The sequence below is a fragment of the Dinoponera quadriceps genome, unplaced genomic scaffold (assembly GCF_001313825.1).
Source record: "Dinoponera quadriceps isolate SergipeBrazil2010 unplaced genomic scaffold, ASM131382v1 scaffold2872, whole genome shotgun sequence".
Taxonomy (NCBI): Eukaryota; Metazoa; Arthropoda; class Insecta; order Hymenoptera; family Formicidae; genus Dinoponera; species Dinoponera quadriceps.
In genome coordinates, this window is record NW_014556992.1 from 457,302 (window position 1) to 480,903 (window position 23,602).

The window sequence follows — 23,602 nt, forward strand, 5'->3', positions numbered from 1 at the left end:
CGTCGTCCCGCAGGGCGCAGATGTTTGCAGTTCGACGATAAGGTTAACGGCACCATTAATAAGGCTAATGGGAAGCGCGTGTTTGCTGCTTCGTGCGCGCATCTCGCGTGCTGTGGTCACAAAGGGCTTAGGAGGGCGTCTCATGAGGAAGGTTTCGCGCGCGAGAGAACGAGAGGGAACTCGGCTCCACCGAATTATAATTCCGCATTTGTATTCGTTAAGACGTTCCGAGGCGTGCCTGGCGGCTAAGCTCGACGCGGCGGCGATGAATTTCGCATTACACGCAATCAAGCGCGGCCGAGCGGCGTTAATTAATGATGCGACGCGTTGCGCTCTTTTACTCCGCTCTACGCGCCCCGTGACTCGTTGCGTATCGATCCTCGAAGGAGTATCATAACCGGCTGGCTCCGCTCTGCATGATGTCCGTCTCGTGAGAGAGAGACAAATGTCGATACCGATACTAATACCAATGCCACTAGCAATACCAATGTCAGTAGCAATACTAATACCAATACCGACGCTAATATCGATAACGGTTGCTGCTCAATGTGGTTCAACATCGGTGCGGATTGAAATTCTTCCATCAGAATAAATTGTGTTCTGGTGGATTCATCAATACACATACGGTTAACATAAATATTTACGTATTATAGAAAAATTTGCGATATCGTATGTATTGTTTGAAATTATTTTATACTAGCTGATTAATTACTATTCATTATTGACACACACACATACACACACACACATACGGACGCACGCAACACACACATATACACAGCTATAATTTATTACTTATATATGCAGATATCTGCGTTACAGTTACAATTAATACGATGAGTACCGTGATGGTTACCGGTAATCAATACTGTAATATCGTCGCGTTTTAATAAATTATGTATAAAGTATAATTAATTACATTCAGAAAATCAAATGTAGGGCCATTAAAAAGTCAATAAAATGATACAACAGATACATGTGCCTCGAATTATATTTATTTATCTTTGGTAATTTATTTTCCAGTTTAGCTTGATAAAAGATCACTTATTCGCTTGTCATTTCGTCATTTGTACGTAAACATTTGTCATTTAAACATTTCGTCGTATATTACATTTCTTCTTTTTCTCCACAACTGTCCTTGTCATTGTTTACATATACACTTCTGTGACTTGTCATTGTTTACATATACACTTCTTCATTCGCTATGTTCCACTGTTTACAACTTTTTTGTTTGAGACGTTTCTATTTGCATTTCTATTTCTTTTTTACATGTTAATGCTTTTCATTCGGTCTGTTGCTTATCTATGTACGCTTATCTGTGCAAAACTCGAAAAGCCAAGTTAAATTATATTAAATATTTGTAGTATTATTCTCTAGAATGAAGATTCTTCATTTCTTTTTGCTTTTTCCTTAATATGTATATACACATAGAATTTTTATATAAAATATTTATATTGATATAATATAAAAACTTTTATTTGCATTATAAAATTATTTTTATAGTTATTTCAAGATATTTGTTTTTTTAACTTCAAGTTTATTGATTTTTAACTTCAACTTTATTGATTTTTTAGCTTTATTAGTTTTTTTAACTTCAACTTTATTGATTTTTAGTAAGGCATAAAATTTCTGATTTATATTGAATTTCATTTTACTTTGCGTGGGGGTTTTTGCTATTTTTCTCATTATTTTTAATTTTAATACTGAATAGGCTTATTAATTTAGTAGGGCGAAAGTTATTTAATATGCTATATTCTTGGAAACATAAATAATAACATTTGGTATGTAAATATGTATGCCTAATGTTGTGGACGATGAAATATCAGGCGAAGTGAATGAATTGTAAATAACGTACGCCATATGTTTACACGTTTACGATATATCATAAATACCTCGTACGGCAAAATATCCGATGAAAAAGTGTTTATGAATAAATGTCTTATAAAAAAGTGGCATACGACGAATTATCCATGAACCGTTAAACATTGTATAACCAACGAGAATAAACTCCACTAATTAATTCAACTAATTAATTATATCAGTTAATTAAATCAACTAATTAATTATATCAATTTAATAAGAAAAAAATAAAATTGACAATGGAACTTATACGAGAGACAATCGGTTTCCTGCAAGTAAACATTCTCATTTTTTACGAGTGTTATTGTAAGAAATCGGACATTGAAAAGAATGAGAAATGATAATTCGGAACCTATCGGGAGGAATCTGTTTGCTTTATGTTGTGGTTTCTACAAAATTCTCGCACGAGAAGCGTGACCGAAATGTCTAATCGTGAAAGATTCGGAACAGTTTTTCATGCCGGCGGTCTAATTAGGGTTGACTGTTCGCACGCGATTAAGGCACCGCTGTTGAAAAAAGAAATATCAGGAATTAATTAAAGACATTTCTCACGCGAAATATAATGGGATCCGTCGTTAAGGATCCGTGAATAAAGCGCCGCATTAATTATCTCGGCTCAGCGATCGGCCATTCTTCGGCGGAGACACGTAATACAAATTGCCTGCGGTAGTGCAATCTCTTAATTTCCAATACGCACATCGTACATTTAATAACCAAATATTTCTTTTCATTCGCTAATTCAATCTCTTTGTACAAATATAAGTATCAACGGCGTATCTAAAGAATAATAAGTACAAGTTACATGTTATTATATTTAAAGAGCACGTGTGTCGCTCATTCTAAATAATTTCGTATCTCACAATACACAACGAGTCTAGTCAGAGAAATCAAAATACACAACACGAGCTGCACTTTTGCGTCTGCCCGATGACGTAAAAGAGTTTTTGTCGCTCCGGTTCAATAACATGAGACAAAAACGCGTGACGTAAGTCGCAAGTGAGATGCCGTGGAATCGCCCATGAAAATATGTAAACAATCCAAAAAATTTTCAAACAACTCCACAGAGTGGCAGATGCGCGCTGCGGTCGGTCGTTCCGTTCTAGCTGCGAGCTGATTCGCGGGTTCCGTCGGCCATCTCGGCGCGGCGCAGTAATACCTCGAAGGGAGGCAGGTGCGCGCGCACGGCGGGAACTACTTTCAGCGCGTTAAGCGAACAATAGGGCTCCCAGAAGTGTCTCGGACGCGGTCGTGTTCGTGTACGTCGTGCCGTATGCTTTTTTACCCACCGTAACCGTAACGCGAGCGTGCAGTTTGGACTGATCGTTGACGTGCCCGTGGCGACGCGCATCGCGGACGATGCGTCCGTGCGAGTGACGGCGTACACCACGTCCTCCTCCTTCGTACGCAGCGAGTGTGCGCGCCGGAGAGTGTTCGTCCGTCCGTCCGTTCGTTCGCGTTCCGTTCGTTCGTTCCCCGAGTGTGTGCGCCCGTGTCCCCCCGATGAGTGTGTGTCTACCCGACGTGTGTGGATAACAAGAAGGTATTCACGTTGGCGTCATGTCGCTGCCACGGCAAACATTGGATTACGCGCTTGCGTTGCTCCTCGTCGCGGCGATCCTCGGCGTACCCGAGGTGTCTGGTGAGTCAAGTATACACATTCATCCGTATTTACGCGCCCCCGCCGGCCACGAAGTCGCCACATGTCGCGCTGCTAGGCAACAGGTCGAAGAACGACGCCGAGCGCCGGCGCGTTGGCCGGAGCCGCGACGTCGTCGTCGTCGCCCAGCCGCCCGTTCACGCGACCCCGCGCGTTCTCGTGCTCCGAGATCGTCCAGCCGACGCTGGTCGCCCCGTGTCCCTATGTCGGACATTGCTGTGCGCTCGCCTTCGCTTACTACCTGTCTCGAAAACGTCGGTCGCCGCCAACCGATCGCGTGCGATCGCGTTCGATCTCGCGCGAGCCTCTCGGGGTATTTCGCTGCGAATCGTACAGCCGCGCCGAACTCCGGGATCATCGGAAGCTCCGTCGAGTTTTTCCACGCGTTATCTGGACCGTGTTTCAGACAAAAAGTAGAGAAAAAAGGCCGATCAGCTTCGCTGATATCACGTTTGACAGGTCAAGACGGGCGAAGGCGGGCGTAGCGGTCATTTCGAAAACAACGACCTGCTTCGCACGTGGTGTTGGCGTTTTAACGTCACAGTGGTGCTCACGCTCGACGTCTGTCGGAGTACTCGCGAGTTCTCGTTCAAGTTGGCAGACCCTGTGGGACAGGTGCCCAGCCCCGCTTTCCAGGAAGCGAGCCTTCCCTCCCTTCTGCGCGTTAACGCGCTCCGGCTCGACATTTCGCTGCTCCCCCGGTATTTGCGAGCGTGCCCCCACGAAATAGGGAGCCGCGCGCTCCTCCTGCGGGGACCGCATCCTGTTTTGACCCTCTTCCGACTGAACCGCGCTCCATGAATACAGCTGCGAGCTGGGCCCACCGTGGAATTATCGAAACGGCCGATTATTCACTTCTTCTCGACAAATGGTTTGTCTCGCGTTGAGTGTCAACGGTGGAAAAATTACTGTTAACCCGTTTCGTGTCACCGGTGAAAAGTACGATCGCGACATTGTTGCTGGCGTGTCAGACATCTCTTTGACGTTTTCAGTAATCGATTTTTCGCTCGGCTCAGTGAACAAACATGGCGTCGTTGTTGCGGTTTAGTTTTCGCATTTCGATATTTTTCCAAATCCCTCAACTTGATATTTATGAGACGAATAATTGGGAACTCTTTTTTTCCTTCTTGCAACAGGTAATTTTTGAAATTATTTTTTTTCGAGTGTGACTTTTTCCCGTTGGAAAAATAATCTGAAATTTTTTTAATATTTATTTATGGTAATTTGAAATTTAAAGTGTGTTCATCGTGAGTCAAGCGATTTGAGAATTAACGAGATAAACGATAGGTGCATTCATTGATAATCCTACGTTGTGATGTAATCACCGAGCGCGATAATAACGCGTTCACTCTGGAAATTAGGTAAATGTAGCGTGCGAAACTTAAGTGCTACCTTCCAACGCACACATTTCGCGAAAAAGTCGCTCGTATAGGTAATGGCCGAAGTGTGGTCAACGTTGTTGAAAGGCCGGGCTAAATCGCTCGGGAAGGACTTCACGCTTCTCGTGTCCGAAATCGGGCGTTTGCCGCGCGGGATAATTCGCGATCGTCGTGATGATTTGGCAGAAAACGGAAATGGCACTTGTGAGAACGTGACCTTTCGCGAAACGCGGGATCTTGCGCTTGCGATAAAATTTACTGACACGAAATGTCGCAATCGGGAGGAATGTCGCTCGATAAAAGAAGATTTTTTCGGGTAGTATTTCCTCCGAAATAAATGCTTCGCGAAGCATTATAGTTGCGTAAGCAAAATAGTTGCACGATGCATTAATAAAAGCAGACTTAGATTGGATTCAGAGAAAGCTACAAGTTCCGCAATTAATGGTTTCTTGTAATTAAATTGTTGAACGCTCACGTAAGACGTCGAAAAGTGTTTACGCAACATTGAGGGGACTTCGACGGAATGCTACGGCTTTTAATCATTCGCGATTGTACTTTGTAGAAACAATAGCGAATAATATCGCTGGATAGCGCGATAGAGTTGATGGTTGTATCACTTTTAAATTAGGTATTATAATCTGATAATACACAAGTTTGTAGTTTCCTCCGCTGAATGTTCGCGCGGTGGGAGTCAGCGGGGAATAATGGTCGACGTTGTGTGCTTAGGTAAATTTCTATCTTTGACTTTTCGCCGGGACATAAATCGTATCTTAACGTGACGTAACACTTACGTCGGCCAATGAACATTGCCGCATACGTATCGTTGTAAAACGCGGCGGGTGAAGTGAAGCCGCTAAAGTCCAAACGGCAAAGACGGGAGAATAATTACGATCCATTCACGTTATCGCTGTTCCGCATTGTCTTATAATCGCGATATTGCGTCCCAAACCATCGGTGGTTTTTCCTTTTGGAATCACTAATAACACAAACAACTGCACGGTGTAATTAGTAGCGAGATACAACAACAAAGGCTTTCGCAAACATGCGAAATGTTAGCGATTATTTTCGAGACGAATGATTTCGATTACGCACAACCAGAAGACATTTTTCCCCGCTCTCATTATCTGCATCTTTATCTTATTTACCCCGTTTTCGTTTTAAGTCTGTTTTTTTTTTTATTTATTTTTTATCTCGTCTTCATGTTAAAAATTATCTAATCTGTCTCTATGGGGATTACTTTGGTAATCAACATTGATCGACTTGACACTCGCTCTTAGAATGTTGTTTCGAGCCTCGCTCACTACGATTTCGAAACAAGTGACATCGTTTACGCGTGACCAGAATGCATCTTATCCAACCACGGACTATTCTTCATTCATCACCGCGCCGGTCCGACAATTCAATTTCGAACTTGCGTTTCAGCGCGTCTCGTCGTTAAAAATAACCGAATCTAATTCCACAGAGATCGGGTCTCGTGGCGAGGGTCGCGCGCACGCGAGAATATTTCGCGATTCGACCGGCTTGATAGTCGCTCCGAGGAGTCGGCGGCGGCGGGCGAGGACCTCGTCCCGAGAGACTCGCTCGCTGTACCCCGCGATACTCTGGATGCGGCATGGCGGCGGCGCACTCCAGACGCTCGCCGCTCTTATGTTCTCAGGCTTTCTCTTCTCTCTCTCCTTAGAAACTGATCCGCCCGGACTTTAACGTGCTTTCACACGAGACAGCGTTCGCCGTCCGCCGCGCGAGACAGCCTGCGCGGGCAGGGAGGGGTACACGTATCGCGAATAATTAAAAAGACCGTTGCGATCGCCGATTTATCGGACGGCGTATCCGGATCGCGTACGAGACGCGGATTATCCTGTCGCGAGCGTCGTTTTGCGGCATACATCGGCTGTATCGTCGCGCCTTTTGCCTTTTAAACGGACATTCCAACGCGGAATGTCATCCCGCCCGTGTCCTTCCGCTTGAAAGTGGTATGAAACGAAGTTGCGAAAATTACTCGGGACAAGCGCGTTGGTGAAAAATGCAGTTATCGCGGCGTTGCCGTTCTAAATGCAGACGCAATTATATCGCCACGAATGTATACATATCGCGATAAATTACGGAGTCGTTCTCAGCCTTCAAAAGAGAGAACAAGAATCGCGTCGCCGGCGCCAGTTCTTTAATCGAAAAAAGGACATTTTCCGGTTTTGTAATCGAGCCTGCTCGATTTGCATTTCAGTTTTGCGCGCGCGCGCACGCGCGATAATTGAAAACTCGGTGAATTAAAGTCGACGCGTTTAGCATAACTCGTAGGCCGAGGTGGCGGCGGAGGCGAATCGATTTGCTCGATTTCGCGTCTTGCGGTGAGCAGCGCGTAGGTTCAATTAAAAACACTAATACGCTCGTCGCGCTCCTCCTTTTGCGCGTGCTGCGACGAGCTAACTATAGATCTACGTAACGTGCGAGAGGTAGTAACTGCAGGAAATCGGCTCGCGGTACCACTCCTGGGACATTCGAAACCTTCGCGACTTAGAAACCGTCGTGCGATCGACCTGCAACCGGTTTCTCGTTCCCTTTCATCGGTTCAGGCCGGCACACGAGTCCGGGCCGCTGCACACGTGCAACCGGCTGTGCACACATGCGCACCGCACGCACACACACGCGCCATCTTGGGAAATGCGTATACTACAGCGTGTGGCCGTACGTGTACAGCTGCTCCCGCTTTCGTTTCCATTGACTTGCGCGCGTGGTATTTTCACTAATCTCGCTGCCGAATACAGAGGATGCCGCCGCGTCAGCTGTTTGCCGCATCAGCTCGGTATCGTTGCTGGCCTATCGGGCGTGTTTTATTATCGGAGCGTGTCGCATATTTTGGAAGTCAGTGACGTTGTGAAGAACCCGCTTTGGATAACGATCGTGTAACTTTTTCCCTAAGACGGAGACGTGATAAGTGAAAAGTGAGATGTTTCCGAATTAGGAAATTTACACTTTTCATCGATTCACGGTTAGAGATAAAGATTAATGACCCTTCGGAAGCTAATTATGAATCTTCTCCTCTACCGTGAATTCGTGAAAAGTATAAATTTTCTAATTTGAAAACTTTTCACATTTTCGCCCTGGAAAATTTACACGATTGACATCCTGAATGCGTTACCTTTGCTTCATCGAGTTGTCTATTGCGCGAGAGATACGGATCGCGTAATCTGGATTACGAAATCCCGGGGAGTACTTTTCTCCGATCATAGATCACGTTACGCTCGCAACATTAATTTTTTCCCTGCGATATGTCTATTGAAAAATTTGTGACGGAAGAGTACATAGTAATATATACATTGTAAGAGATAGAGAGTGAGAGAGAGAGAAGAAATGGATCCAATTAAAAGCATAATTCGACAGACATTCTCCGAGTCGAATCCTGTCGAGCTCAAGGATCCGCAGCGAGTGGTCGCGCAGAGCCGCGTATATCTTCTAATCTAATCCGACGGGCCTGCACGTTTTTCCTTTCTGTCCGACCGTTCTTTTCCGTGCGACGTCGAAGCAGACGACGACGGGCAGGATAGGAGACGGCCGCGCGGGTATCGCGCGGCATCTGCTAACTAAAAGGGCAAGATCTTCGCGTCGTCGTTCTACGATAACCGGCCCGGGCATTTGCATTCGTCTTCGCACCCCTCTCGCGTTTAGATGCCTCTAGCGTAAAACCGCATAATTAAGGACCCTCGCTACCGCGTACGTACGTCCGTCCGTCCGTTCGTCCGTCTGTCTGTCTTTTCGTCCATTCGTTTCTCGCTGCCACTTACGTCGTTCCGCTTGAGGAGAGAGAGAGAGGGGGGAGGGCTCGGCAGTATCACGGAAGAATCGAGGATTGTGCCGTCAATCAACGCGCGGGACGGCGACGAGGATCCTTATAAAGGGTCGCGCGAGGATCTCTACGTTGCAGGACGCGCAATGCAGATTCCGCGAGGAGTCGATTCGCACACACGCGCGGGAAAGAAGCGATTTTCAGGCGAGCAACAGCAGCAACGTCGTCCGGGACGGCGTTCGCAATCTTAGAACGTCGATTAGAGAGACGTGCGAGAAGGCGGTTGCCGGGCGGATTTTGCTGCCGGATTCGCCGCTGTCTGCCTCGGTCGGTTCACTGACGTGAATTCCGCGCGCTCCTTTTTATTATTTCGACGGTAGATGCTCGCGGAGGAGATTCCGATCGCGTTTCTTGCTGCGTCGCGCTCACGGGAATCTGACCGTAATTTGACTCACTCTTATCAAGGCTGATGGTCGATTGCGCGGTTTCGACGTCACTTCGGGTTACTGCATTTATTACGGATCGAGCCGTTCCAAGAAACTCCAATTTTAATCGGTTAAAATTTATCTTTATCTTCAATTAGAAATATTACTGAATTTTTGGACCAACGTCTAGATTTTAAACATTTTGGCTGAAAAAATATACACGAGGGCCTAATAAAATTTTTGCATCAAATTAGAGATTTATGATTGTGAATTAAAGATCAGAACTTGATCAGTTCGAACAAAGAGATCGAAATTAGTTGGTTCGTCGGGTTCTAATCTTCAGCCCTTAATTTCCGGCATCTTGTTTGATACAAACTTTCAACCTTCTAACGACAAGATAAATTTTCAGCGTATCCAGGGAAGCGGGGTTGCATCCGAAAATGGGGTAAAAGGTGTAAATAACGTAAAACATTCTTTTAAGAAGAGAAGCAGCGCATGCACGCCGTAAAAATAACGATACCGTCAATCTGACCCCACCTTACCATTAGAGGATTAAGTCACGTTGTTTCTTCCGAGAGTTACACGACAACCATTCCTCGTGTCTACACGACATCGCTGTGAAACCGCTTCGTCATTGAAATCGCTGCTGCCTTATATACCGGAGGCAGGGATTGTTCGCGTCGTTGTTTCCGAGGTATCCTCCCACGCCCAACGGGTGCTGTTTGCGCGACATGCCGGCCACGGGGAGATTCCTCATCGCGAGACGACGACGCGAGCCCATGTGGGGTCCGACGTGGTCAAGGGGAGCGCGAGAAGCGGCGGCGATTCGAAAAGAAGCGGCGAGATCCGCGCGGTGAGAAGAAGACCACCCGGCCGCGCCGCGCCATACCGTCCTGCGCGGAGAGCGCACACGTGGAAGCGGTTAGGCGCAATCCGGATTCGTATCGGTTTAAAGCGGTTACTTCCTCGAGCGCGAGAGCGCGCGGACCAGGGATCCTTGTTCGTAGCTCGTCGATCGCGCCGGTTTTTCCCAAGAGCGGACGGAGGATAAGCGCGTTCCGCGCCGCACCGGGTCAATGCGATCGTATCTATTAATCATGCTCGCGGGGAGGGGAGGGAAGAGGAGCTTCTACCTAGCATCCCCGTCCCGCTCTGCGTCGGCGTAAGAGCGCTCGCGGCACGGTCGCTCTTTCGCCTGATAAATGGCAATGAGCGCGCCGCGAATGCGGCAAGGCGAATGCTTTACACGCGGCTAATCGTCGACTGACTAATAACTCCTCTCCAACCGCGAACGGTCATGGGAAACCCGCCGCTGAAGGCGGCGCGTTTTCGCCGGATCCGCGAAATTCGATCGTATCGACGCGACGAGATGCGGCGGGCCCGAAGCCCTCGCTTTCCTTCGCTCCGTCTAAAGTCTGTGTGTCAGATTGCGTATTAAAGATTGAAGATTAGAATTCGATGAATCGACTAATTTTCATCGAGACTCGCCTTGCCCAAGTTCCGATCATCGATCTGCAGTCTCCAAGCTAGTCTTAAGTAGCTTAACGGAAATTTCGCACGCCCCAGGTAGCAGAAACTACTAAAGAACGTTACAGGCGCTTAACGGACGTCTGACACGTCGCTTAGAGGTCTTCGGGATGTCTTTAAACATCTTTAAGACGCTCTTTCGGTCGTTAGCCGGTTTCTTCAGTTTCGAATGGAGCCGAGTTACGACGCGCGTGACGTCGTCTCGGAGGGCGTATCGTCCATGTGGACTTTTTCTCCGTTGCAATGTTCCCATTTCGCGGTCGCTCGTTAAAATCGAGCGTACGAATTAAAGACGACCGTGTGCACGCGCGAGAATGCGAACACATTCGTCTCCCTTCGATTGTTAACATGGCGTTATGGCCGGTCGACGGTTTCGATCGGCGACCGTACAAGGGGAATCGGTAACGGGAGCGTTTTGCTGTAAACACGGCCCGCCTCGCCGCCAATTAAACACAAGGCTCGTTTTACGCGCCGCGACGCGAGCGATCGCTGAATTTATACTATTAATTTACGCCGCAACGGTAGCGCCCCGATAACGAACGCGTACTCGAAGCGAGCCTTTTACAATCAGCGTCGTGGAACGATGCCTTGATTAATTTTTCACGCGGTCAGCGAAGCCTGGGTGTCTGAAAGCCCGGGGCCCCCCTTGGCAGACACGGCTTGTTGGCTCATATTACACGCTCACGCAACGGAACAATCGAAACTCGCACTTACGAGGCTAACATTCCATTAAACGCGCAAATAACCGTCTTGTCGATCAATAGCCCTGGAATTTTTAATCGGTCATTCCACGTGTTTCATCAACAAAATCGGAACACCTAGTAGCGCTCTACCTTTCTAAAGTTTTATTCTTTATTTTTAACGGAAATCACTTTGCGACTTTCACGTACACACAATGTTTGCTTATCTATTCGCTTTCTAATTTTTTAGTTACCGACACATTCCTCCTCCTTATATTTTTATTTCTCAGTCGTTCTGTCTAATCTAAGTTATCTCGCTAACGATCGTAAAGTATCACATTTCCGTCTCGCGCGTTCAAAGCTTTGCATAACTGAGAGAATGAATCGATATCATAGACATATAGAAGAGACCAAATACTCCAATTGGAAGGCTAAAATCGGCATTAGTAAGATAGGGCAGTAGAGACAATGGTGCTTTCCCTGCCTGATTGTGTAGTTGGTGAGGAGAAAGGAAGGGGAGGAGCGACAAATGATTACAAGTATTGTGAACCTAATAAATATTAACCAGTGCACACATTGGTATATTATTTATGTACTTTCTCACACAATCAAATACACATGATTCCCTTTATTCCCTCGTTATGTCTACTCTCACTATTTTGTTTTCCCCACATCGCCCTCGCCTACAGTATTATGCGACAGTGAAAGCATCACTGTTAACACATCTCTGTCCTTCAGCTCTCCAATGGCAGTGCTCAGTCTATTTGATACATCTATGACCGACACACATCGCGCGCCCACCGTCACTTTCGTGAATCTCGGCGCGAGGATCATCCGGAAGTTACGTCAGGTCCTCTTCCCGAGGCAGCGTAGCTGCGGCGGGTCTTTCCCCGAGTTGTTGGCGTACATAACGAGGAAGAATCCGCTTTAGCGTCCGCGTAGTGGTGGCAGCAACAGCGGCGGCGGCAGCAGCGGTCTTTCGCAACTCGCAAGTGAGAAAGGCCGTTCCTACGGAGTCCCATCGCGAACCTCCACGGGCGAACCGCGCGCGGTGGCTGCTTTCGCTTGTATTCGCGAGCGTGCGAGCATCCGTGTGAGCCGAGCAGCCGCCGGTGTGCGCCGCCGCCGTCGACGACTTATCAACCACCTTCGCTCCCACAAACTAGTCGCTCGCGATCTCGCCGAACGATAACGCACGCCTCGCGCGTTGTCCCGCGCTTTCACGCTGATTGGCCGGCTTGACTTTAATTGGGCGCCTCCGTCCCGCGAGAACGCAGGAAGCGGCGATCCCCGCCGCCACCGTCGAGCCTCCACGGAGGCAACATTCGGTTTTCTTAAATTCGTGTCGCGCGCTCTCCAGCCGGCATCGAGTCAGCTGGCCCTGAGGAATTTACGATCGGTATGCCGAAGACGCGCTCGTTCTTCTCACTCTTCGCGATGCTACCCGGCCGACGACACCTCTCGCGTTAATTAGCGGTCTCGTCGACGAGGGATTGCGCAATCGTGGAAATCGTCTCGACGCGCATCTCTGGTTAGCGCGTCCGCTAATTGGAGCAATTCTTACCGGCGGTAATTAAGACGCGCGCCGTTAATGTATTCGAGAGCTGTCCTGGATTTTTCGACCGTAAAACGGAATTTCCCTCGTCCTCCTCCTCATTGTCGTCGTAATCGTTGTGCGTCGGTATAGATACGCGGTTATTTATTTATAAACGCATGTGTGTGGTCGCGATGGAAATTCATTTCCGCTGAGAATTCCGCGGCGGTTAAGATTTCAGCGCGTCGAGAGGGAAATTTACACGCGGTAACGAATCGTTCAGTCGTAGAGACGAAACTCGGCCGCACATAATCGAACTATGCAAATAGCGGGGGAGTGCGCGAACGAACAAACGCAGCTGCAGCGTGCGTTGCCGCGGAAGAAAGTTACGGCCGGCCGGCAATTCCATTGCGAATTCATTTCCCATCCGGCTAATAAAGTCGCCCTGAAGTTCGTTCGCGGATGGAGTCACGATTTGATTTCCCGGAAAACGTGACCCCTCCTCCAGCCCTCCTCATCGTCTCCCTCACTCCCTCGTGTTTCGTCGCCACTCGAAGCACCAGTACTCTCTACGAAAACGTGACTTTCTCGTATCCCACCCGCGCTCGCACATACAGTCCCATTGTGTAATGGTCCTTGAACCAACATCGACCAGCAGCTGGTCGACGGTCTCCCACGCCCCGCCACCGAACGGCACGAGTCCTTGCGGGGATTCCCAGGATTTCAGACTTTCGTACGTTTTTCCATGCTCGTGGCGCCGTCTCCCGTCATTTACAAAAGCGTCGCGATCGCCGGTGACAGTGGCGACTGATTACGCGCCTTTTGCGTCGCGCACCTTAGAGAAAATTATGAGAATTACGCGGCGAGCGCGTCGCTCCGTGTTCTTCAAGTTCTTTCATCGGATTCTTTTCATCGTCGTGCGAACGAAACGGCTCGGGGAGAGCGAGATCGGACAATCGCGAGCGAACTGGAAACCCGCACACTAATTTCCCCGCGTGTTATATAATAATTTCCATTTAATAACTCTCTCAGAGCGCTGTTCGCTTAATAATGGGACTCGCGGTGGCTTGAAGTTACATTTGTATGACATAATCGCTCACATCCTAAATAATTCTATTTTAAAGGGAGGAGCGTGGAAATAAATCTGACAGATTTCACGCACAGAGAACAAAATTAGTCCTAAATCAGGAATAGATATTCTCAGGTATGAGCAAGAATATTATATCTTCTTGAAAGATTTTTAATTTGGATTCGATTGAATTTGTATTGATGCAAGTATTACTTGCACTCAATTCAAGATTAAAAATCTTCTAAGAATATTATAATATTCTTGCTTATATATGAGAATATCTATCATTGATTTATATATACGACTTTTTTTTCCGCCCGGTTAATTAAATGAGAATTGGTACGCTAATTGGACGATGCTCCGTCCGAGTAACATTTGACCGACACTGACATTTCGAACTTGTTCACCGACGTTTCCCAGCGGGGCTCGCTTCACGATCGTGTATCGCGTCGCGAATAAATTTGAGTTATGATCATCGAAGCGGATCCTCCTCCGTGCCATATTGTTTCCCCCGTAATGATCGCGCGCGACACTCGTCAATCATCATCGTCGGTCGTGCATTTCCGTCAGGCTTGGCCGAGCGAACAAGTGGCTGACAACGGAATCGCGCTCTCCTCCTCTTCGTGTTTTCCGTCGCCGCGGTGCTGTATGCTCCTTTCTACACCACGACGGGGAACGATGCCGCACGCATGCCGTATAGCGTGGAATCCGCCTATCGACGACGATCGCACGTGTAATCGCGTCGATGCGAGAGCACGTCACGCCGTTTGATTGCGGCCGCGCTCGCGCGCGCCCGACCGTGTAAACCTTACGCATTTTCTGCACAAACATTCACGCCCTGCCTTGTCGTTTAGCGTAAAACAAGACTGTTCGAGCCTCGTCGTGCGTTGACGTCAAATATACGAGGATTCATATCAGATGGATAACAAGCGAGGCGTGGGATATCGTTAGGAAATTACACCTGAACGCTCATGTTGCGCTTCTGACTCGATCGTTTTGAAATCTAATTGAATAACTCTCGATACGATATTTTACCGTGACGCCATAAAGGCATCGTCTTGCCTGTTGCAAGACTAGAGAATACTTTTAATTTTCTTTTCCGATTCAAAATGAATATATATCGCGGACTCTTACATGCGATTCACACGTTCCTTTGGAACCTCAACTTTATGCATAAATATTATCCTTACACGTTCGTACAGGACGTTCGCCAAACCCGACGGAAATTAGCATTATCGCGCAAACCGCACTCCGCCTGCGGATTGGTCGCTCGGACATCCTTCGCGGGCTCTTCGCAGAGTCTCGGTGACCACTGACCATACGGCGAATTCTGTCGCTCAATTAGCATTATTCCGAACACACGGAGAAAAGGGGCCTGCTCGCCAATTAGCGAGCGCGCCGAGCTAATTCAGCGGCGAATCGGACCGGCGGTGAGTCGAAAATGGCTCGCGGAGGGAGAGTCGCGGTGAAACCGGTCGGTCGGTCTGTTGATCGCTCCTTTTCTCATGTTACTGTTCCCTTTATCCCTCGATAAATATTTCGTCGCGGCGTGCGGGGCGCGTTCTTTTGACGCGCGCTTCCTGCGCCGTGTCTTTATTAGCAAATTAAGAGTAGTCCGCGCGTTCCGCCCCCTCCGGCCGGTCGCGACATTCCGGGCCACAATGGGCCCGTATTGTTTGCGGCAGCAGATTTCTCGGAACGACCCGGCGAGATGGAGGACGTGTCGCCGCCTTTGTGTAATTTTCGATTTAACTCCGATGTGCGCGCTACGTTCTTCCCTGTGAACTTGCGCGGGCCGTATGTGCACTTCCTCGACGACCCGATAAGTCCACATCCGCCCGTCGACGGGGTTCAGTGTGACTTCTAGGTGCTTTCTCGGACGAGTCTCTCTTTAACACGGTGATGGCGGGAAATTATTTTAGAGGACGCGTCATTTTTCATACGATGGGCTTTAAGTGACTTTTTATCATTGTATAAATTGTGATTTGTAATGTAATTTCTGAAGAAAGTGCACACACGTACATACGCGTGAAACAGAAGTAAATATTCTGTTCGGTAGATTTATTACTTGGTTCTAAAACGTATGCGTTTCTCGTGTAGTTCGTTTCGAGTGTAAATTTATGTTTCCACAGAAGATAAAAAATAGAGAAATATGAAAAGAAGACGCGAGAAAAGAATGTGAGGAAAGGCCGAGAAAAAGGACATAAGGAAAATGTTGAAAAGAAAAAAGATTAAAAAGTATAACAGACGAGAAAATGTAACCGAAACTTCCGAGTTCATCAAAGATGGTGGCATAGGGTACAAGTCACGTTCTTTCTTTTCGGCCCTCTAGCTGTTTCGAGGCGAACCTTTGTATGATTATCGATTGCCAGGTGCGTTTTCGATAAGTCCCCGAGCGTGACGGAACGCGTTGAGAAAGGGTGGCACTGTGTTTTCAGGGTGGATAGTATATATCCGCTAGCTCCTTGGGGGCCCGAACGAGCGTCGTGTTGGAAGCGTCGTGCCGACATTATTTCGAATTACAAATTGCATTGCGCGTACAGGAAGTGAAGGCTCCCGTAACAACATGAAAATTCATACACGACGCGTACTTTAGCGAGCACGAATAGTATAGCACGAAATTTATAAGATTCGTTTATAAATTTATCTTCAAATGCTGCAGACTTGGCAGATATTCACGCACAAAGAAGCCGCGGGAGCCTTTAGATTCACATAAACGAGAGTTGCGGTGAAATGATTTCGAATTGCGAATTATACAGGGTGCAGGGAATAAATACTCCTGTAATGGCATGTAAATTCATGCACGATACGCATTTAGCGAACGCGAATTCAGGATGTCAACGTAAAATCGATGACATGTCCGCGTGTAAATTTATTTTGACATTGCGCCCGACAAATAGCCGCGCGTGAAAAAGCCCCAGGAGTCCTTAGATTTATGTAATGCGGCGATTCTCGGTCGCTATCCAAATCGCCGACCTCGCGCTACCTAATTATGTTTGAACGGCGAGCGAGCTCGTTTCGGTGTAATTATGAGCACTTCGTATCGGTAACTCAGGTCGAGACACGAATGGTAACCAACAATTAATACGTCTCGCGCGTATGAAACATATGTACCCGCGTTTATCCCATTAATTCGCTCGTATTTTTCACCGTTCAAGCCGCAAATAGCATCCCTAATAAGAGGATATCGTTTACCTTCGTTGTTTTTAGGTCGCCGGTCTTAATATTTTATGTTTATTGCAACCGTCCAACGTGGAATTCTCGATTGCTGCGATTGCTGCAGCAACATTTTTCTCACGGAGCAAAAGTCGCGTCGTTGAAGTCGCGTGAGCATCATTGCGCGAGGAAGGCCGCTCAAGCGCGAATATTTAAAGGTACATGTTTATTCGGCACACATCGCGAGAACGACTTCATCGGTCGAGAGAGCACACCAAAAGAATCTTATTAATGCGATATTTCTTTGAAAAATAATATCGCTCTGATTTTTTTTGCAAAACGGTACATTATCTTTACACTCCGTTACTCGCGAGTCACTGTGACGTTGATGACAATAGAATAGACGAGTTCTACGAGCAACTTCGCAAGCCACCTGGCACAAATTGCAAAATTCCCCGTCATTATCGAGCGTTGAGCTAATAATAATAATGGGCGGGGAGATACGTGTCACGCGTAATTACGCGGCTCGTCGATCTCCACGCGTTCTACGTTTCTCTCTCTCTCTCTCTCTCGTTCGTTCTCGAACGACTCGCGGTAGGCGCGGCGACGACGATAATAGCCGTTAGATCGTAAAAATCCGCGACGCGCGCGACACAATAACAGGAGAAATCAGTATTTAGCGTGCTCGTTAATCGCCGTGCGCGCACCGGTCGCCGCTCACGTGGCGATTTTTCCCCGCTTTTTGCGCTCATTATTCCGATAATTTGTCCCGCTCTCGTTATTTTTGTTCGCGGCGACGTACATATATGGCGATCGGCGACGAATTATTGCGGCAAGACCCCCGATCGTACCCCGGCGGCGCGGCGCGAATGCTGCCGATGGTCGGACGATGCCACGCAAAAACCGTGCTGGTGGCCTGCCATCGCCGGAGAATACCTGGACGTCCTGTCAGTGGCAGGTGCGAGATACGAAGGTAGTCAACGACGTTTTCACCGTGACTCGTCCCCTCCTGCCCTCCTGCCTTGAACGGTGCCCCCAGGGTGCTTTGACATTCATGCAAGATGCGAGAAGATAGCCGTAGGCGAGTGGCCGTCGGGGTTCTTAGATGCTGGATTCGTAATATCGCGCGCATTTTCCAGTCGTGAATCGAGAACCACGACGTTTGCTGGATTTATCTTTCTCTTTCGGCGAAGTAAACCTCACTAACTTTTTCTTTTTCTTACTTTTTCAGACGAACCGGATTAAAACTGAATACCGAAATGTTTTTTTTTTTTTAATTCTTTAGAAAGTCTTGCAAATTTGTATCGAGAACTTCCGGCAGGAATCGCTTATATTTTTATTAAGATCTCTCGCGAAGAGAAGTACGCACGCAAACACGTACGTACCGTTGCATGTTTGGATTACCTCGCATCTGCGGTTTATCTCGACACGCATCGATATATTGCGTCGCTACTTCGCCGCGAACTCCTCTCGGACGAAGGGAAATTCGTCGATCGACCTTTGGCGTCGCCGCTCGATTCTCGATCTTTCTCCACCGTCAGCGCAGACGACTGCTATCTTCATTCGCGCTCGCGCGCACATATAGACATTTATATCGCGCGCGCCTCTTGCCGCTCGTCGGTCACGAAAGAATCGTCGGGCGAGTACTTAATCGTGCGTTGGTATTTGGGGTCAACGAGGCGAGAGAGAAGGAGCGAGACGGGAAGGAACGGGGGATGATGCGAAACGAGAGAGTGAGCGAATAAGCGCGCGAACGGGCATACGAGAAAGAGAGAAAGGCAGATTCGACGGCGCGCACTACAGAGAACGTGCATGTGTATTGATCCTTGAACCATCTCTACCTCGAATCGACGTGTTCGCATCCAACACCTTTCTCCTCCGCTTCATCTCGCTCCTCCGCTGGCACCGTCTCTGTCTTTTTCCCTTTCTCTCTTCGCGTCTCTTTCTCTCTCTCTCTCTCTCTAACTCTTTCTCTGCTCCCCACCTCGCCTCTTCCCTCTCTCGTCTTTGCGCGCGCCTCCCTGCGATAATAATTATCCGTTCGAGACTCTCGGCACAGCCAAAGTCACGATCCTTCTTCTTGCCACTTCTCCCTTATGCAGACCTGAGATTGAGTATCGAGAAGTATCCGCGATATATCGATTACTCCTCCCTCCCGCCCCGACCCGTCCCTTATCGTCGACCTACCTCCGCGCGTTTTATCCGAGGCTTTCAATTAATTCTTAATACACTTCTCATTGGCGAGCGCTTTTACGCTGTATGATCTGCATGGTCAATCGGTTTCTTCGATGCTCCACGCGCTATGAATACCGAAGTCTATTTGCATGCCTGCGGCAGTTGGAATTAATTGAACGTATGAATTACTCGGAGAAATCAAGATACATATATCTCTGTGTAATTATTCGTTTCTCTACAATTAAGAAAGGAAGCTTTGTACCGAGCTAACGAAATTTATGTTTCGTGAAAAATTCCCCAGTAAAAATTTGTACATCCGTCTCGCAAATTCGATTTAGATAATTTGTCGGCCGATTTGTTAGAAGAATATGTCTCGTTGCGAATATAATAAATTGCCTCGTGTAAATTGCAGTTTTTACATTGTATACGGAAAAAAAAAACAGTTTCGTTAGTGTGATTTTTCGTTTGGCCCGGAGGCCAAACAAAAACTCGGTTGCAGAAATAGAAGGTTTCTAGTAGGAAGTTTCTATTCAATTGCTCTCAGTTATCTCAATCGAGTTTTAATACAGCTAAATGTCCACACGAATATTCTCAGTCGCGTTAACAGAGAGATCTTTTCTCACTGAAGTTTCATTTCTTGTCACCGAGTTTCTATTTGATCCCTATTCAATTGCGGAAACTGAATTATTTTTTCCGTGTACGAATTATAACTGTAACGGCGTTCGTCGGAAAATCGAGTTTTTTTTCGACGTACACTTTAGACTCTTTCTCTCTCTCTCTCTCTCTCTCTACATTTACATGGCGATTATCGCTACAGTTTCTCAGTGCCTCGCTGTAGGTATAAACTAATTAACTTACGCGTTCCTCCAGTTCCTTTGCATAATGGCCACGTCCGCGGGAACCTTATGCCTCGTATCGCCAGCCGAAGAGAGCCGGCCGGTATTCCCCCGGCGTATTGTTTGGTCGTGCCCTGCGGCGTTACTCGGGCATGAATATAGATACGTTCCTGCATACACACGTCGCTGCGTTATGCGTACTTATTCATAACGTGCGCCGCGACCGGCATGCCTCGGCCCGGCGTCGACTTTATTATCGTGAGGCAAGAACAGACCGAGGGGATACTAAGTATAATGGCCCTAGGGCTGAGGCCTTACACATCGACCTAGAAGAAGGGCTAGTCGGTCTCTCGGGTACCCCGCTCCCTTCTTCCATCTCGTCGTGACCGCTCGCTGTTCACGGTCAACCGCGACGATGAGTCGCGATTTCGTGCGAGAGATTTTTCATTCGAGTCCGAGGAGAACGTTAAATTACAGAATGTGTTGTGAAATATTTCGCTCGTTTTTGCACAGTAAAAAGTTTTGTGTTAAAAGTGGTCCATTGAAATTGTGTGTAACTTTAACATAAGGAGCGTATCAAATAGTATCAAATATGTGTTAAGAAGTACACAAATATAACGTTAAATTAACACATTCACCTAGTCAACATATACAAAATTCATTTGGCCGTTTTCAAAATAAAATTTGGTATTGTATTGAAATTTAGTTTACAATATGAACAAAGCTTCCTCGGCTGTTGTTTGTTGAACAATTTTACGAATAGAGTCTAGTGAAAATTGATTTAAATATCATTGAGTATTGTTAACTGATTGATCCGTTATTCAATGCGCGAAGTAGGTGAAGATGTTCGAAGTAAATGCTTTGAAAATTGACATCGAGGGAAATCGCGCTCACTTTCGCACGCGGTACAAAGAGAATCGGCGGGATGACGCGTGGAAAATGATCTCTGACATAACTCCCTTCTCTCGCGCGTTTGCCCCCGGCGAGGTCGGGAGATGCGCAGTCACGTCGATAGGGTTTCATTCAGAAAGCGACAAGCCGATTAAGACCGATTGATATTCTCACTTCGCGTTCTTGGATTCACCCGACGTACTTGCGTAATTGCACTCCGTGCGAACTCGAATGGGCAGGGATTATAGGGGGCACGTGTGATCCTAGAATCCTATTTCGGTAAAATAACGAATGATCGCGATGAATCGTGCTTCATAAACTGTAAAAAATTAAATTTCTATGTAAATAGTTCGAATTTTCTTTTTTAATATTCATCTAATTTCTTCAAATGAGATTTAAACAAGTTTGCGTTTGTCGCTGTAGCCATGATACGCAGTAATCTCTCCCCTTTTTTTGCGACATAATGCATTCTAGCCGACTTCCTCTGATATCTAACGTAAGTTGGTTTCTCCGAGTTCGCGAGGGTCTTAACCTTTTCAGTATGTCGGAGAAAGTATTAATGGACTCGTTAACTAAATGCTAATGGAACGTTGTTTATCGCGCTAAGTATGATATGGCGATGTTGTACGCTGTTGCAAATATTCTCGTTACTCGCTTTCTCGAAGTATCTCAGATTCTTCCAAGTAGTTGTAGCACTCCGATTTATGTTTAACAAGGTAAAAATCATTCAGAGTCGATAAATCACAGATATCTTTCCGACTCTTCATTCTACAACTTGCTCCTAAGAAACGAGCGATTTGCAAACAAATAAATTAATTATCGCTTAGAACTTTTTCTTCTTCGTTATATTTCTGTGCGGAGGGAAAAAACGTGGAAGGGCTACCCGTGAAATTTTTCCGGTTGTCGAGTCAATATTGCGATGATCGCGCGCGCGTTCAAGCCCGTAAGATATTGAATCGCTGCCCTCTTTATTAATTACCCGTCATAAATCAAAGCTCTCTCGCGCCGATCTTCATCGGGGATTAGCTCCACAGCGAGTTACTTAACCGCCGCGAGGCACAAACTTTCTCCTCAACGCCGGAGCACGGATACGTGTGTAATACACATTGTTGAAAATTGCGCCGTTGAGTACACTGTATCGAGTTCAGCGAAACGCGTCATTAATTTCACAAGACGTTCGCGGATCAATTAATTTCTCGCCTGGGAAAAATTATTCCGGCAAACTTTTTGGTTTCGGTAATAATTCTCTTGTTGATCATTTTATGCGAAAATCAAAAGTGTATAAATAAATTACTAATTTGTTTCATATATATATAATAATTGTACTTTAAACAATTTGAAATTATTAAGTAACCTTAATTTTACATTTTATATATTACAAATTCAGTTGTAATAATAGTGGTATTAAGATTAATTTAATTTAACATTAGTTATTACTAATTTATACAAATGTATAAAGTATATAGAGAAAGATCGAGATGCATTAGTGCCCGTTGACCTTTAAAGGAAGACGGTAAAATTGCACAGAGGAGAACTCCCGATTTTCGATATCAGTGATGCGCACCAACTGCATCAGCTCCTTCCCTCCTCTTCGACTCCCGGCGTGCATTCGTGAAAAGAGATGTACACGAGGCCTCGTGTGCCTCTGTTTGCCTGCCGTTCGATGGCCGATGATTTTTCTCGACTTACGATAACCGCAACCAGGAAAGACGCGTGTGTGAGATAAGACGTGACAATATTTGACACTACGTGCACATGAACGTTGTTTACACATCGTCCTTTCATGCGTTCCGCTACGTCGCCGTGATTACGATGGAATTTTACCGGACGTTAAAGCCATTTCCGGCCACGTTCTCAGGCGGCTATTGTAGTGGAAAGAGTACGATAAAGTGAAATTTATCTCACAATTATTAACTCAATAAAACCCACTGAGGGGGAGAATAATTCGTGCGCATAAATGTAAAGGTAGTGGATGACCGAAGAGAGGAAGAAGGAGAGAGAGAGAGAGAGAGAGATCGTCTAAAGAGCGGGGCTTCTATGTGGGAGGGCGAGCAGGGTGGTAAATTAAGGAGGGATGGGAAGCGGGATCTCTAATGGTAGAGCTGAGAGCAGAGGAATATCGCCGCGTACGGTAGCCGCGATCTCGCAGAGATAAAGTTCGCGAAGATGAAACCGGATAACTCGTCTTCTCTCTTTTTGCGGCGAAGATTTTCTCGTCGAGGGAGACGGTAAGAATTTTAGAACGACGTTTTCCCTTATACCGCGGAATTCGACCGACAATGCGGAGATTACACTTGCATAATAGCGCGCCTTATCATCGTTACAGACGAAATACGGAGCTTGTGTCATCTCCGTCGTTCGTCTTCATCGTCCTCGTCATCCTCGTTGTCCCTTCACGAACAGCTCACGTCACTCCGGAACGTGAGCCGAATTTCGAGCGGTCTGACACGGCCCGTGTATCAGTACTTTCAAAAGCTGGGTCACTTTTTATGTTCGGCACGAAAACGCCGCTGTCACACGGCGAGAATAGCAATTTGTCCAAGGCGCGAGCAAGACCGCGAAAAAAGTCGCGATAACGATAATCGAGTCGAGCGCGTTGCGTAATTGTCGCGAGCGGGGGCGGCGGGCGAAT

General features: G+C 46.9%; 1 protein-coding gene across 1 annotated transcript in view; it reads left to right on the forward strand.

The window, feature by feature from the left end:
* The first annotated feature begins 3,405 nt into the window (after positions 1-3,405).
* Positions 3,406-23,602, forward strand: part of LOC106748527 (neurogenic locus Notch protein) — a 256,282-nt gene continuing 236,085 nt past the window's right edge. The window contains exon 1 of the mRNA XM_014627172.1: positions 3,406-3,499. Within this exon, the coding sequence (XP_014482658.1) occupies positions 3,418-3,499 (82 nt within the window). The 5' untranslated portion in view covers positions 3,406-3,417. The remainder of the gene's footprint in view (positions 3,500-23,602) is intronic.